Here is a 16,844-nt window from a genome sequence, read left to right as displayed (position 1 = left end):
TCGTGATGCAACGAGAAGAGATGCAGGACACGGACGTACAGACGTACACGGACGTGGGACCGCCCATGGTTCAAACACACACGCGTGCACGTACGCACGCACGTGGCTGGAAAAGGGTTGACAATAAAAAAACAGAGCTTATTGCTCTTCTGTACAAATTCAATTCCAACTGTGGCGTACAATGAGAGCATGTAAGCACTTCTCTTTGTGTCTCTTCTTCTCTGGTGGTTTATCACTTTTTTTACCTCCCTCCCTCCCTCTCTCTCACCCACACACAAAAACACTGGAGTCGCATCCAGCGCTGCCGTGTAATCTACGGTGGTGTTTCCAGTAAATGCACAAAGGCATTTACACACACACACACACACACACACACACACACACACACACACACACACACACACACACACACACACACACACACACACACGGAAAACAGATCTCTCCTATCTACGCTCCTGTTCATTCCTTAAATTGTCTAGTTTCTCATTTGGAGGAAATTGCTTGGAACATACACGACCCTGATTCTCCCTTTGCTCTTGTTGTGACCTTTTGAGCACTGACTGATAACGCGAGCACAGAGGATCTTCCCTCGTCTCCTGCTGCACTCTGATCGATTCAAACCTCGAAATATAAAATATGTGATATAAGAAAAACAGGAGTCCCCACAAACTGAGCTGTGCAAAAATACAAATGTATATGAGGCACATTTACACTCAGTAAACACCAACCAGTAAACACAAAGTACAGAATAAATATCCCCCCTGCTGTGAGAAGCATGTGATGAGCAGCATCAAATGACCTACAGAACACTCTATCGATGCTCCAACCAATTAGCTAATTAGGCAGACTGTTAATGGACTAGCTGTCCTTGTTCTAAACCGGGAAGGAAACAAACGCTCCCCAGAAACAATCCCTGTGTTTGCGTTGCTCTGTGCTCACGGTAGGAGGCCATGCATCGCGGTGGAACTTGCATCAGCCTCCTGGCGTCCTCACTGCTGCTGACTCTGCCGTTCCCCGCGATCAACGCGGGCAAACACCTTCTCTGCCACGAAAACATTCGCCGCACCTCGAACTCAAGGGATGTTGTGCGAAAGAATAGACTGAGAGAGAAAAAGTGAAGAATGTAAAACAAAAATGGAAAAATAGCATTGGGACTAAAAAAATGACCTTGTGGTAAATGAAGACAGAGTGAAACGGGGTGCTGAGCACGTGAGCTGCTGATTCCTCTGCTCAAACAGGAAGCTTTTATTCATAGGAGCCTCAGGCAGGAAGGAGCGTATTTACTGTGAATGTATGTGAGCGGGGAACACTGAAGCTACATGAGAGGGTTAGAAATTAACAGTGCAGGTCATGCATGTTACAGCGTTATATACGACAGCAGCCGGGCAGTAAAGCAGAGAAGATGAACACAGGCCACATCAGACCGTGTCACTGCTCCCATTCAGTGTTTACGGCTGGACTCACATTAGGTGAGGAAGCCTGGTCATAAACCCGCTTTATAGTCACCATCCATAGCAACATATGCAGATTATTTATCTGGAAGCAGTTTACGGGTTCGCACATTTACCAAATGTTGTCAGTCAGTGACTGACTTACGTGAGCGTTGGTGAACAAAAGCACATTAAACACGAGTCTAGTACAGAAGCGTTTGATGCTATGAGACAAATGTAAAGACTGGTCTTTAGGTGTAATTTGAATCTGTTATCGCCTGTTTAAAGGTAGTGTTTTCTCCAGGTCATCGTGTTGTCACATCTGTTCAAACTGTGCCACAACAAAGTGTGTGTGTGTGTGTGTGTGTGTGTGTGTGTGTGTGTGTGTGTGTGTGTGTGTGTGTGTGCGTGTGCGTGTGCGTGTGTGTGTGTGTCTGTCTGCGCCGGGGCTCAGCTGTGAAAAGAAAATTGGTTGAAGGCACTTAGCTGCAATTTACTACAGAGCCATTAAACACATTGAGTGGATCAGTGTATGTGCTGGACAGTCGTTCAGATCCAACTCCATGTGCTGCACATGCGTCTTAATAACAACCAGTCGCATGCACAGACTCCAGTGGTATTATTAGTTTGTAGTTCACTCTAAATAGTAAGTCTCATGGTTTTTTAATGAATACAAAATGATGCTCAGGACAATAAAATATGGAAAGAAGCAGCTTAGAACAGGATCCCCTCAGTTTGTAAATGTTTATAGTTGTTGTTAAGTTCCTTTAAGCTGAAGCGTGAATTCAGACACTTTCCTGTTCAATTTCCTCCACGGCTGAAGTGGGATAACTATTTTAGAGAAGTCTTGTGATCTACATCTTCATTATCATTTCTCTGAGTGTTCTTTGTTAAAAAAAAAAAAAGAATAGAGGCAGCAGGAAATTAGGCTCATTCATTACCCAGAGGCGAGTGGTTTAAAGAACGGAAGGACTCCAGCGTCCAAACATTTGAACTTTGACCTCCAGTACAATCTGAGTGAGACTATAATTTGCCAGTGATTTGTTATTAGAGTATCAGTTAATGTGCTAAATAATAGCACATCCTTCTCACTGTCTTGCCTCTTAACGTCCTGAAAGTCCTGAAGTAAATGAACCTCGACTTCAACTGATAATGTGATTCAGCAAAGCGTCTGGCCGGTGCCACAAAAGTCAATACAGTTTACTACGATAATTAGAGACTGCTTTTCCTAATGTGCAAACTGTTGTGTCATCAATATCGCATCAACAGAGTCTGCACAGCATGAGGCTATTTTTAAAGAAGTTTAAATAAGTAAATGCACCACTCTCTGAATCTGAATATTAGCTGCTGGTGGTTGTTAGAGCAAACGAACAACAACCAACAGCTGGTTTTCTGCCTACACTCAAGACGAACAGGCCAAAGAGCGAACGAGCCAATGTGGATAATAGAAAAACAAGTGAGTAAAAGAGAGAAGAAGGAGAAGAGGTGAAATGTATAAAAGGGACGGAGGGAGTTAAGAACAAGCAGAAGAGTCAAAGCAGGAAGAGAAGGATCACGAGGAGCAGGCGGAGAGGTGGGAGGTGGGGGAGATGAGAGGGGGGACAGTTGGGTGATCTGCCAAGTGTGTGTGTGTGTGTGTGTGTGTGTGTGTGTGTGTGTGTGTGTGTGTGTGTGTGTGATGTCAGGGATAAATGGCTATTATCACTATGACAATGTTAATTACAGGCAGACTATTAGGCCAGGCGAGTGCCGGCTCATTTCTTTGGCTGCAGCAGCGCGGTGTGAAGGCGTGTGCACGTCTGAGCAGATGCCTCTGCCATTTTTCATGCTAGTGAGCGAATATGGGTTTGATAGCATCAAGTCTATTTGACAGACAGAGCAATTACTTCAGGCTTCGGCCAAATGCTAAAATGTTTCTTTGTGATCTGTATAAGACTAATCGTTACCATGAGCCAGGTTTCTCTCTGGCAGCGCTCAGTGATTCCAAATATTGAGAAATTAGCAACTGACTTTGTCAAATGACACTAAGCAGCCACAATCTGCATCACAAATGACACCCTGACTTCCTGTTCCAGGCCATTATTGTGAAAGGGCATCCAGTCACTGTGTGTGTGGATCCAATAAACCTGCAGAGCTCTAACAGAAGCAACAAAGGGATCGACTCTGATGAAGACTGAGGGTGAATGTGGACAGAGGGCTGTTTGACGCGCTGGGACCAACTCAGCCACACACTAAGCGGTGGCACCTGTCCCATTGATAGCTCTGCACCAATGAACACCCAGCTTGTGTGGACAGAAGGGTGTTTGTATGAGTGAGAGCTGAGGCAGGATGTTCCTGAAACAAAACAATGCACGGTCTCATCCACCTGCATTTAAAGGTGCGCTGCTGCTGCAAACAGGCCTCCAGACGCTGTGGAACCAGTCAAATACAGGACAAGGCTTCAAACCCTCAGCACCATCCTCTGTCACCGTCCTCTCTGCGTCCACGGTGACAATCTGACCCAATGTGACGGTGCCCTTAGTTTGATTAGGCCCAAACTAATCACAATCAGGCAACAGAACTGGCTAAAACACTAATTATACTGAGCAACAGAGGTTAAACTGTTTCCTTCAAATGCTTGGGCTCCTTCTAAACATGAGACGTGTGCTTGTGCAGCACTCAGGGCACCTCTGGATGGATGAGAGCGTCATGAGAGGCATGAACTACAAAATGTTAATGCAAAAAGCAGATGACATTTTGCTTTCCCCTTCACAAATTAATGAAACATATAAAATGCAGAGCAAGGAGGAGGATGGATGGATGGATGGATGGATGGATGGATGGAGGGATGGATGGATGGAGGGATGGATGGATGGATGGATGGATGGATGGATGGATGGATGGATGGAGAAGGGCTGAGTGTGACGACAGCACGGAATGCAGGAGGAATTAAATGCAGGGAGTCATTTTGGGAAGTCAAACAGACAGAAGGAGAGATGAAGGGATGGGGGGGGGGTGAAGACATTTGGTAGATATGAGAGCTAACAGCCCATCCAACCTCACACACACACACACACACACACACACACACACACACACACACACACACACACACACACACACACACACACACACACACACACCACTCTTGCAAAGATCCCAGAGAGAATTGTACTTTCAATTTCCAGAGCCCTAATTGCATTAGAACTGCCCTGCGCTCGTCTCCGTCTCTCTCTTCCTCTGTGCTGCCCGGGACTTTCAGGGGACTATTACATGGTGCTGTGCACCTCTGCAGAGCCCTCGTCTTCTTCTCCCTCGTTCTCTCGCTCTTTCTCTCCCCTCTGCACCTCATTTCCTCTCTCTCCCCCGCTTCCTCCCCCTTTGTCCCGTCTTTATTTCGTCATCCTTCTCTCCCTTTGTCTTCTTCTCACTTCTTGCTCCTATAAATTAGTCAAACTATTATTTCCGTCTTCTCTGTAATCTTGTTCCTCCATCACTTCTTTTCCTTCGCCTTTTTTACGTCTCTCTCTCTCTTCTTCCTCTGTGTGGTATCATATCAGTGTTTCTCACCCACTTCTGTCACGTTTATTTAGCTGAGTGCACTAATTTCGGATGAAGTGGAGGCTGAGCTACTCGCTGCCCTGTTTTTACTCTCTCTTCGGTCTTCATTCATTTCTTCTACGCCGGTTGCTGCTGTAGTTTTTTGTGACACTCTCCTTCCTCCTTCTATTGCTGATCATGTTCACTTGAGCACAGCACTCAGTCCCCAACTGCTCCAACGCAGCTGCTTTAGTGGCCTATGAGGACTTTGTGGTTGGACTAAGCAGCTCCCGGGTGGGATTAAATGTAACTGAGCATGAAGGAGTTGTTCTCAGTTTCTGATTTGGTTCACAAAAAAAAGTAGTAAAAGTCAAATCAGCAGATCCAGTCTGAAAAAGGAGAGCTTTTTGTCTGTCTTGGCTTCTTATCCTGTGTCAGTGTAACTCTCCTCCTGCAGTCGTTCCATCTGACTCTGGCAGCACTTGAGTTTCTTCCTTGTCTTGCTGCATTAGTTGCTCCCTTGACTTGTGCATTGGCAACAGAGACGTCTGTTTGATACAAGCATTAATGCAACAGAAAGAATAGCAACTAAAGGACTTGTTTTTACCTGAATCACCATCAACAGATTCTTCTTCTTTCTTCAGTTTTCACAAAAACTAATGTTTAAACTGATGTCTGTCAGTTTAAACCAAGCAGGTGATTCCACATGGGTCAGATAAATATTCCTAATGCTTTTCTTGGCTTTTTGTGATGACTTCATTGACTTTGCCTGCATCCATTGAGCGTTTTCTACATTAAGGAGGAGCAGTGCTGTCCTCCTGCAGCCCCATAACTTTTATCATTTCCTGACTTACTAACAAACCTACTTCTGCGGCTTTAAACATCTATTTCTCTTTTCCACCCACACTCGTTCCTCCCTCTCCCTCTTATTCCTGTTGAGTGATTGGAGCGAGCCGGAGACGCCTGGTATGGAAATGAACCCGGAGCCCCGGACACGCCAGTTCTCCCTGACCCAAATACAGCACACACAAACGCACACGTATATGCAGAGCGCGTGTCATTTGTGTTGATTAATTGGTTGGTCGAAAGCCGGTAACAAGCAAATGCTGTAATGGAAGTGGGAGAATGTGGGAGTAAAGAAAAAGGAGAATTCAAGGACTTGGTAACTCTGCAAACTGAACAGACAGCAGTGAGTAAAATTACAGACACAGAGGTTAATGGCCACAACAACATGTTATACAAGTAGCCCAGAAATGTCAAAGCACTGTCTGCAAACTGTCAACACAAACGGGTTCACAGGGGAAAGAGAACATTCTGAAATAGAGCCTATTATAACACATTACATGATAATTGCCATGAACATGTCTTAAAGTCTCCAACTAATAAGTGGAAGTGTGATTTGTCAAAGTGTCAGGACCATCCTGCGTTCCTTCTCTCCTCTGCTGATTTATGATCTGTTGATTTTACGAATCATCACAGACAATCTGCTAGTTAGTTTTGCTCTAAACAACAAAGGCTGGCAGCTGTGTGAGTGAAAACAAACAGGGAGAACCTGGGGAGTGCGTTTGAAAGATTGATTCCGCAGTGTCTTGTGTAATGTCAGTGTAAATGAGCAACCTCGAGTATTTAAACCGCTGTTGGGACACACACATGTGCAAACAGACAATATGGAACAACACGAGATTGGGACATAAAGAAAAACAGTGGGTTGCAGAGAAAAGAAGTGAAAGAAGCTGGCCTTAATAAACATCCAGATCGTGGAAATGTTACAGCTAATAATTATTGAGTTAGAAAAGTGTGTACATGTGCTTGAGCTTATCAACACATTGACTCTTCAGTTTCCTTTTCCTATTTACTGACTTTGTTTTACAGGGAACCAATCAGAGGAGGCAGATTAAGTAGCCACTTAAAATAAGTGCTAACACACACACACACACACACACACACACACACACACACACACACACACACACACACACACACAGCCTGTTGAGAAGTGAGCACAAGAGGCACCTTGAAGAAACAAAGATAAACAAGTGTTCCAATTAAGAATTAATTACAAAGCAAAACCTCAGAGAAAGGTGAAACCATGTGGAGAAGAAATAAGAGGGCAGGGATGAAGATGAGACAGGGTAGAGCTGGAGGTGGAGGAAGGAGAAGGAAGGGGAAAAGAGGGATGACGCCAATAAAAAAAGACCTAATCATAAAGAAAAGAGCAGAGGAGGAAACAGGAAGAGGGAGGCAGGATTAAAACCAATAAATTCCAAGACTGGACAGACGAGAGGAAGGTGAGACGAGAGGGGTTCGCTCCCAATCAGGCATCGAGATGAAATGTAACACGTAGCCTTTAATTTAGCCTTTGCATGATTTCAAACCGGGTCCGTTTTTATAGAAAGGCGGATATTTTCCCTCCGCCAGGTGTGTAATGGTGCCTGTAGGGAACATAAAACAACATTATTACTAATCCAGTAATAAGCCGCTAAAACATCTCTAAGAGCGGGAAAGTAAAGCCAGTCCATTTCTGACCTCGCTCTCACTCTCGCTTCCCCTGGCTAACATAACATGTTGTTCCCTCCTGCTTCCTCTCCCCATTCGTCTCCATTATTTTCTCTCATTAGCTTTACGACAGCGATCGGCCGCCTGTAAACCAGGTACAGTCAGAGATTTATAGATGTGGCTGTCCAAAGGGCACAACTTTTTATTTTAACGAATAATTACGGCATTAACATAAACAATAAACAATGTCCCATTAGGATTCCGATGCCTTCCTCGGTCTGAGCCACTGTCCGTGGTGCTGAAGCGCCGGCTGCTTATCTGTACCTCGTGCTCACTTATAGACTGATTATACTGATTTAATGAGGAAATACTGTACTTCACCAAATAAGACTGACTTCCTTCAATCACTAGATGCTGATTTGTTTGAGGGAATGACTTCTGGTCTAAGTGATTTTTCTATTTGAACAACCTGTGGAAGCTGACTTTGCAAACACAAATATTTGTTGTTTTTTTTTTGCTGTAATTCTTGTTTGATGTTGCAGAAATCATGCAGCAGATCTGAAAAGGTGTCACTAGCAGCTAAATCACATTATTGACTTCAAACGTGTCAAATGTAGCCGGGAACGACGCGACAATAAATCTCTTCTGTCTTCTTCCCTCATTCATCCACCTTCTATCAATCTCTTGCCCTCTTTTGTCTCCCATTTCGCTTTCTCTCGCTAAATCCTTCACCCATTCTCACCTCTCCCCTTCTCTCTAAAAGATGAAACCAATTTTTCAGCCCCTGCAGGAGACAAATTACCCCTAATAACCCCTCGTTTCCTGTAGAGGGCCTCTTTCTTTCTCAACCAAGAAACCAGAACCTTAATGGATATGCGGAACGAGGAGGGAAATGTTGGCGGGGCCTCAGTAATGACGGCCAGAGTTCTGGTTTCCATTGTTAAGTCATAAAGACAGAAACCACATCCCTGCCATTGATAAGCTGATTTTTGATTCGGGAGATGACGGTTGATGGTTGAGGTCGAGTTAAATTACCCAAACAGATCATACAGAGAAATACCGATTCATTGCCGGCTCTCAGTCCAACGACTGTATGTGATGCTTCGTTGTTGTGCTGGTTAAATACGTCGCTGCTGTAAAGATCTCACATTTTGTTACATGTATTCCTGAGGTTGTGGGTTTGTTCCTGTCTTCAGGTGTGAAATTGTTTAACAAGCAGGATGTGAGACTGAAAGCTTTTGCCTCCAGCTCTCTTTGAAGATTCTAGCTTATAATTTCAATCCTTCTCCTTCGCTCTCACAAAGACCCTGAATGCTTGGTGCTTTCATCTCAGGGACTTCTCGCAGGGACCCTCAGCGACAGAGGCCTTCAACAACCAACCGACCAACCAACCAACACCTGGTCAGTGGTTCTGGTAAACAAATCAGCAGGACCCAAATGGCCGGTAATAGCAGCTATTTTGATGCTTTTACGTGAAGGAGAGCGAGGACGGCAAAGTGAAAAAGATGTGTGTGTATCTGATGTATCTGTGTAAGAGCGAGGCCTTCAGTCAGACTGTGGTCCACTTTTAGGACACAATGTCTAACACAGTGTCTCTGACTGGGATACTTGCATTCATGCATTCAGATCTAATTTGTGTTTTCATTTTTGGAAATAAGCAAATGTATAGTGTTAAAATTAGCTAATGATGATTAAATGTTCCTAAAACCCAGATTAGTGATTTCTCTTCAAATACATAGCGTCCACATGCAGCTAGTGTCCATGAGGATTTCTACTCATATATATTTAAATATTTGACGAAGCAGTGATGTAGACTTTCTCGTTCCAGGGCTCCATTCAATGCCCCTTGGAAAAAAAAGCTATAAAAATCCCAACAGCACGGCCATTTGAAATGCTGCTTTCAAGCTTGCATTTCGCAGTGTGTGAAAGAGACAGGGGTTGCAGAAGCCCTGCACAAAATTGGGTTTTTTCTCACCAGGGCTTTGCTGTTTGAAGGAGGGCTATCAGGCTAGATTAGCTCTACCTCAGTGGTAATGGAACTCGGAGCGTTTTGAAAAGCATCCTCCTCCTCACTTTTTAGCCCCAGGTTCCTGGTAACTTTAGCCAGAGGCGCCATGTCTGTTTTGGGATGTGTCTCTTTTGATCTGTGGACGTATGAAGTAATGGTGGAATTTCATCTGATTAGAACGGTAGAGATTTAAGGACACTTTCAGGCGATCTTTTTCTTCCGCTGACCTTGTTAGATAAATGTAAGTAAAAGTTCAAAGTCCAACATTCCTACGTGAAAAATTTCTTCTTTTTCCAGACACGACGCTTGAATTTTGACTTCAGGAATTGTTCCTCAGAGTAAAAGCAAAGCGGACGGTACAAACTATGCTTCCAGCTGCTTTGACTTTAAATCAGTTTTAAATTTGTAACGATTGTTTGGATGTGAAAAGAAAGACTGTCAAAAAAAAATGAGCACATTATGAGAGAAGAACCTTCTTCTTTCGTAACCACAGCAGTAAATCCACATGTGAGTTGTTAATCCAACTGTTTGCTAATCGAGTTACACTGTCCTACTATTAATACCTGGGTTTTAGGTGGTACTTGGTCTGTCAGCACGGTTTAGCAGGTGATTCTGGACTTTCCCTATAGGTCCGCGCTCGGCGCCTGTGGGCTGTATGTCCATATTTATGAGGCTGCTTGTCATGTTGAAACATGTGAGAGCGAAACCCGCTGTGTGTGTGACCGGGAGGCCTGCTGCACCCGGAGGGGGTAAACAAGCTGACCTTTACAGCTTTGATCAGCCTGCAGGCAGCAGGAAATGGAGCAGGAGTGTCGTCCCTGCATCGTGCTGCTCCCTTTACCTCAGCCAGCGGCACGATGCCCTGCACGTCGGCGTTGCTGATGTACAGGTGTGAGACGCTCTCCGTCTGTCTGGAGGACGCCTGCACACCGGCCGCGTACTCCACGCTCCAGTGTAGAGTCTGTGTCGACACCCGGTTCATCACGTTGTCCACTTCGAAGTCCAGCTGCATCACCTCATACGACGGACTTTCCAGTCTGCAGAAACACAAAGCGGTGGATTGTGAGGTTTTAAAACGCGAGATTTTCCTTTTCCTGAAACCTCCAACATGACGTTTTAATGTCAATGTAATGATATTTAGTGGAAACTGGAAGCTATAGAAATAAGAGAAACTATTATTAATATCATTTTGTGGTTAATAAAGCGTTTACACAGACGCGTAGCCAGTAGAAACTAATATAGGAAAGGAAAGTTTCATCATCTACATTAAACTCGAACTGCGTTTCAGTAATGAGACACATGTAAAAATGAAATATATTAAGAAAATCAATCATCCATCCATATCACTGAGAATGTTATTAGTGTTGGAAACGAAGGCGTCGCACCCGGCGAAGGCTTTTCTCTCACCTCCTGTCTGTCATTGTGACATCTGGCCTCCCTCTGCACATCCTGCCCTCACAGCTCTGCGGACTGACTGTCATCACCTGCTTCGCCTCTGAGTCTATCAGTAGCAGGCAGGTGTGAATTACAGCCGTTCTGTTATGTATCAGCAGAGAAATCCTCGGCGCCGCCACCAGCTTTGTGCAGGACATAGTCAGATCCGGGTTCCGCAGAGACGACGGCCGAGCCTCACGACGCGGTCGTGGGTCAGATTCCGGCAGCCAGTGCTCATGGGCAGTGGCAGAGGCAGCAGAGCAGCACATTCTGCTGCCTGAAGCTCCACAGACTTGTGTTCAGCAGGCGCCTCCCTGTACGAACCTCAGGTCCACAGCATCAGCCGTGATTAAGGCCCCACACAAACGCCATCGCAGGAGCAGTTTAGTCCATTCATAAATAAGTGGCTGACATAAAACCTTTACCGTCCACTTTGTGACACTTTCAGTTGCTGCACAGATTCCCGGCTTCCGCTAAATTGCTGTCGGGGAAGATGTCGGTGAAGTATACGCACTCACAGTTTACGCTAAACGCAACATAAAGGTCTCTGGGGCGAGATTGTGGAGAGAAGCTGTCAACACTCCCCACATTCAGCTGTTCTACTGCAGCGAGAAAACAGCTCTTAAAATAATTTGGGTTCAGTTTAGCTGCTGAAGACACGCTGTGTCGAGCTCAGTTACAGCTGTGACACTCACACACTCACAGGCAGCTGTAGAGGGGTCAAAGGTCGCGGTGCAGCCGATGCCTGAGCCTCTGTGATATGGGCCGGGTCTGTGTAGGCGGGGGGGGTGTTACACACAGATTAACGGCAGAGAAGTGATGGGAGCCCGCTCCTCCTGACCTCCTCCTGATCTCTTCGTCCCAACGCTTCTTTTGCCCACAGCTTTTCCTTCTGCGACAGTGACAGTGGCAGCAAATGTACAGTATGTGCTGATGTCACAGCTACACAATCACACAAGGTCACCTTAAAAGAACAAGTCAGTCACTGTATGGACCAAGCATTTGACTTCATGTGAGTCACAGCGAAGGGGAAAATCCCTTCCCTGATTTCCAGGAAGTAGGCGTTTTCCGATGCCTCCAGTGTGCGACACAGCAGTGGTTTCATTGTGGAAACTTGAGCTACAGCCGAGGTTTAGATAGAAACACACGCGGACACGAGGCTCCGCCACTCTCTGTCTGTTCCTGTCTCTCCGATGCTCCTCGACACGCACCCAGCACCTGCACGCTCCCTCACGCACACGCGGCCGCGCGGCCGCACGTACATAGACAACGCAGCGAGTTTGGGTGCGGTGTAATCACTGGAGCTGAAAAAGCAATGTGTCTGCAGTGACAGGTTCATTCAGGTGTTAGCTCCCTCCCAAGCACAAGGCTCCAAAACAATATTACACCGTGCACACGCACACACACACACACACACACACACACACACACACACACACACACACACACACACACACACACACACACACACACACACACGCACACCAACTCTGAAACTTCACATGTTCTTATGTCTGAGCAGCGTCTTCTCTTTCCCAGGTCCAGAACTGATGTCAGACCCTCTGGTGTTTCACGCAGCAGCAGCAACGACCCCTTGGCTTCTGACTGAAGTTAATCCACTCATGAAAATATTCAAGCCACTGCTTAGGAAGCGTCTGTGCTGACTGATATTAACCCTCCTGCAGTGATACTGGAGGACTTTGACCTCCTCCCAGCAGCTCCAGTAAGGTCATTCTGAAGTTTATTAATATGAAACCGTACATTCTAATGATGCAAACCTTCCACCAGGGACCAGGTTTTCAGTTTGTACAACGTGGTTACACCTCGAAAGACAGATTACAGCAAAGACAAGTGTTAAAATGCCTCAAAGAGACAGAAAATGCAAATGGATTTCACTGCTTAATTCGTCTACCTGACGCTTCACCTGGAAGCGCTGCCGTGGACTCAGACAGATGCGCATCTCTCTCGCTGAGGCCTAGTGGGACACTGGCCTGGCTCAACCTATAAACCCAGATAAAAAGATGGAATTTTGGCAGCAGGCTCTTGCAAGATGTGCTGGACTTCTTTCTTAGAGTCGTGTGTAAGTGGTTTGGCCCTTCTGGACTCGCTCCACGCTTTTCCTCTGTTTATCAATTGAACCACCTGTTTTCTGACAGCTCCATCCTGCTAGTTTAATTCACGGCGCTATGTCTAAACACACCGTGTTTATCTGTTCTCCGTGTTTTAAGCCGACAGCATCGCGGACTGACCTGATGAGGTCTCCTACCGGCTTAATGAGCTTCTGGCTCCACTGTGGTTTGGAGGAGCCCAGTGCAGGCATTTATTCCCTTAGCATGAGCTACAGCGATGTCTCCTCTTTTGGCCCCAGCGAATGATCGCCAGTCAAATTAGTTAGAAACAGAGATGCTGCGTTAACACGAAAAAGCAGCTTAGCTCATCAACAACAATCGTAGTAAATACTGATGATGAGTTTGTGTTGCTTCAGAGTCAGTTCGCCTCCTGTTTTGTCCTGCTGAAGGTTCGGGACACACACCAGAATTTTTCTCCTTAAATCACCCGCAAAAGTGGCAAAATACACACATACGACCCATGAACACACACTCGCTCACACTGTGTAGCGAGCGCAGTGAGGACAGGTTGTCTTATTAAAGTGTACTGTAGGAAAGTGGTGATCTCAGGGGAAATTCACAGGACAATAGAGAACACACACACACACACACACACACACACACACACACACACACACACACACACACACACACACACACACACACACACACACACACACACACACTGACAAGAAGAGAGGAGAGATCCCCTGGGAGCACACAAGGCAGGGAAGAAAAGATGGATAAGGGAGGAGGACAAGAAAAAAGGCAAAGGAACAATTTTTCTCCCTTTGCTCAGAGGAAGTTGTCACTTACAGCATTTCCCCTCAGCACTCGCGCAGCCAGTGGCTGACAGCAGGTGTGTGTGTCACAGAGAGGAGAGGGAGCAGGAGCTGACGTACGACACACACACACATATGAGAGGCCTATGGAACATGCTGTAGAAGGGAACATGCAACCGTCGCAGCACAGGCGGCAACAACACAACACCACAACAACACAACAACACAACAACACAGCAACACGCACTCGCTCACACCTGTCAGAGACGCGTTGGCTGCATCAGGGAGACAGAGAGAGACAGAAGTAGAGGCGAGACGACGCCAGGCGGAACCACAGGCAGACAACACACTGTCACAGTCATCACCCACCTTCACCTTCGCCGCGTGTGTGTGTGTGTGTGTGTGTGTGTGTGTGTGTGTGTGTGTGTGTGTGTGTGTGTGTGTGTGTGTGTGTGTGTGTGTGTGTGTGTGTGTGTGTGTGTGACAGCTGGACGCAGGGCAACGCCGCAGACAACCCGTCAGCTCGACTAGATGTGTGTTTGTGTTGGACTGCATAATATTGTCTACACTTAATACTTAGTGTGAATGGCTGATGCACACGCACACATGCACACACACACACACACTTACACACACACACACACACACACACCTGCTGAGCCGGTTTAACCTGCTTTGCCCTGCACTGACCGACTGTCACATCTGGGTCGCTATCACTTACCAAACACCACAACGTCAAGAGATGTGAAGAAAAGACGACGCCAGGTGCTATTTTAAGCTTCGCAGCAGGACGGAAGCTGCATCATTAAAGGTTAAAATTACACAGGAAACAATTTGAAACACGGTCCCTGGCGTCAGGTGAAAGCCGTTTATTAGCTGCTTCACTTAGTTCTTTAAGCGTCGGTCTGTCCTGCTTCTCCTCCCAATAATTGTGAAAGGTTTTATTGATGAGATCACATTAATTAACAACTCTTAAAAAAAACAAAACAATTCTTTTATGAACAATAAACACAAAATATTAGGTGAAATTATTATAAAAGGCTAAAATGACTCTTCTAATCTTTCCCACTGTAATTAAATTATCGGTTTCTCAATTGGAGGAGGAACATGATCAGTTTGTGGAAAAGACAGTGAGAAACTAATGCAGACATTCATCAGTGCATGTTCACATACAGTGGCGTGTGTGTGTGCGTGCGTGCATGCGTGTGCGTGTGTGTGTGCGTGTGTGTGTGTGCGTGCGTGCCTGGGTGCGTACCCGGGCATGTGTGTGTGGGCGTGTGTGCGTGTGTGGGTGAGTGTGTGTGTGTGTGTGTCTGTGTGCGTGCGTGCGTGCGTGCGTGCGTGCGTGCGTGCGTGCGTGCGTGCGTGCGTGCGTGTGTGTGTGTGTGTGTGTGTGTGTGTGTGTGTGTGGGCGTGTGTGTGTGTGTCTGGCCGGCTGTTAACACACTCAGGTTGTCACTGAGAGGACACAGAGGACTCTGGGGGACTGAGTTTGCAGAAACCAAACAGACACTGCCTCGTGCACAGACACCAGCTGACGCTGTGTAAACAGTCGTGCTCCCTGTCAGCCGTAACGCGTCTGACGCTCTATTCATTAAAACATGTGACACGCTGACGCACTGAGGTGAGAGGATCGATACTGAGCACACAGTCCTGTTGGTCATTAGCTGGTAGCGTCCCGCTTCATTGTGACTCCTTCACTCTCAGACTCACTGAATGCTGTGTTGTAAGTGCAGCCAAGCGACAGCAGCGTGTGCTTCAGATCACACAACACTTTGACCTTTGTCTTCACGAAAAGTTCATTTACAACTAATTTGCATGAGCAATTCTATTTGGCCTCATGCCTTCGTGTATCGGGAAGGAGATGCTTACTCACCTCTAATAAACCACAGTGAACGCTGTAAAACACCCGGCCGGCATTTTCCTGCTTTCCCTAAAATATACAGTAACAGTTAATACGAGTGAGTGAATATCATGGAATCAATATATTCACCGTCGAACGTAACATGACATCTATTCAGGCTGGAGGTTGGTGTTGGTGCCTCGTCTGACTGCATGTAAGTCAAAACACGCTGTCAGTGAAGTTAAGAGCAGACGTTGTTCCTCTCATAAACACGGATAGATTTAAAAAGCACATACTGTGAGTTCAACTTTAAAACAATGAGCTGCAGCCAGACTGTAGACGTTGGGAGGTGAGGGATTCTCTGGTGGTCGCTCCATCACCTAAACAAGGCTCGCTCACGTGTCCAGTATTTATCTGTGCAGGTGCAGGATCATTAGCATCTACTGCGCTGTCTTACTTTTCATACGTTATCAGAGCGGTTCCGTCCGTTCGTTTTCAGACACAGTGACGTCCTCCGTGTCTGTTTTCTCTGCTCATGTGATGCTGCTGCTGCTGCTGCTGCTGCTGCTGCTGCTGCTGCTGCTGCTGCTGCTGCTGCTGCTGCTGCTGCTGGTGGTGGTGGTGGTGGTGGCCAGTAATGGCCTATTCCCTGGCACAGTGCAGGTCTGATTGCATACGGCCCTTCTCCGACATGCACAGACCCCCCACCGAGCAGCTACAAACACACACACGCACCGGCGCTCATTGCCGCCCGTGCGTCCCTGCTCCCCCCCCCCACACACACACACACACCCCGCCTGCAGATAGCCTGCTCTCTGTGCCTAACAGACACGGGCCACATGCTGCACACACACTGTTGTCCTCTTCCCTCCACATTTTAACAACAATAACACACACTGTGTCTTTCCATCCCGGGCGCAGGAGGGGTCCGGCGCAGATCCCCCACGCGGGGGCGGCTGCCATTTGCATGGTGCAGCATGCGGCATGCAGATGCTTTTAGCGGCGAGGCTCGGTGAGGGGACCGGCCGTGCACCTGCACCTGCGCGCTCAGCTAAGTGGTCTCCCAGGTGCCGCGCCGCCTTTTTGGCTAAGATGTTGCTGATATTTATTTATAATCACATCTAAAACTCAAACCTCTGACTCCTTCCACATTTTAGGTTCAGCAGTTTATTCAGGATTTAAGAGGTGGTGGTTTTTCCCAGCATTTGTGCAATGAGCCTT

The 16,844-nt window shown here is 46.6% G+C and overlaps 1 protein-coding gene across 3 annotated transcripts in view; it reads right to left on the bottom strand.

Moving 5' to 3' along the window:
- si:dkey-215k6.1 (transmembrane protein 132B) overlaps positions 1-16,844 on the bottom strand; it is a 136,933-nt gene that overhangs the window by 26,769 nt on the left and 93,320 nt on the right. For all 3 annotated transcript variants that reach the window (XM_041072527.2, XM_029163547.3, XM_029163549.3), the window contains exon 5: positions 10,298-10,493. In XM_041072527.2, the coding sequence (XP_040928461.1) occupies positions 10,298-10,493 (196 nt within the window). The remainder of the gene's footprint in view (positions 1-10,297; positions 10,494-16,844) is intronic.

This window comes from Betta splendens, chromosome 9, assembly GCF_900634795.4.
Source record: "Betta splendens chromosome 9, fBetSpl5.4, whole genome shotgun sequence".
Taxonomy (NCBI): domain Eukaryota; kingdom Metazoa; phylum Chordata; class Actinopteri; order Anabantiformes; family Osphronemidae; genus Betta; species Betta splendens.
This window is presented reverse-complemented; position numbering and strand designations above follow the sequence as displayed.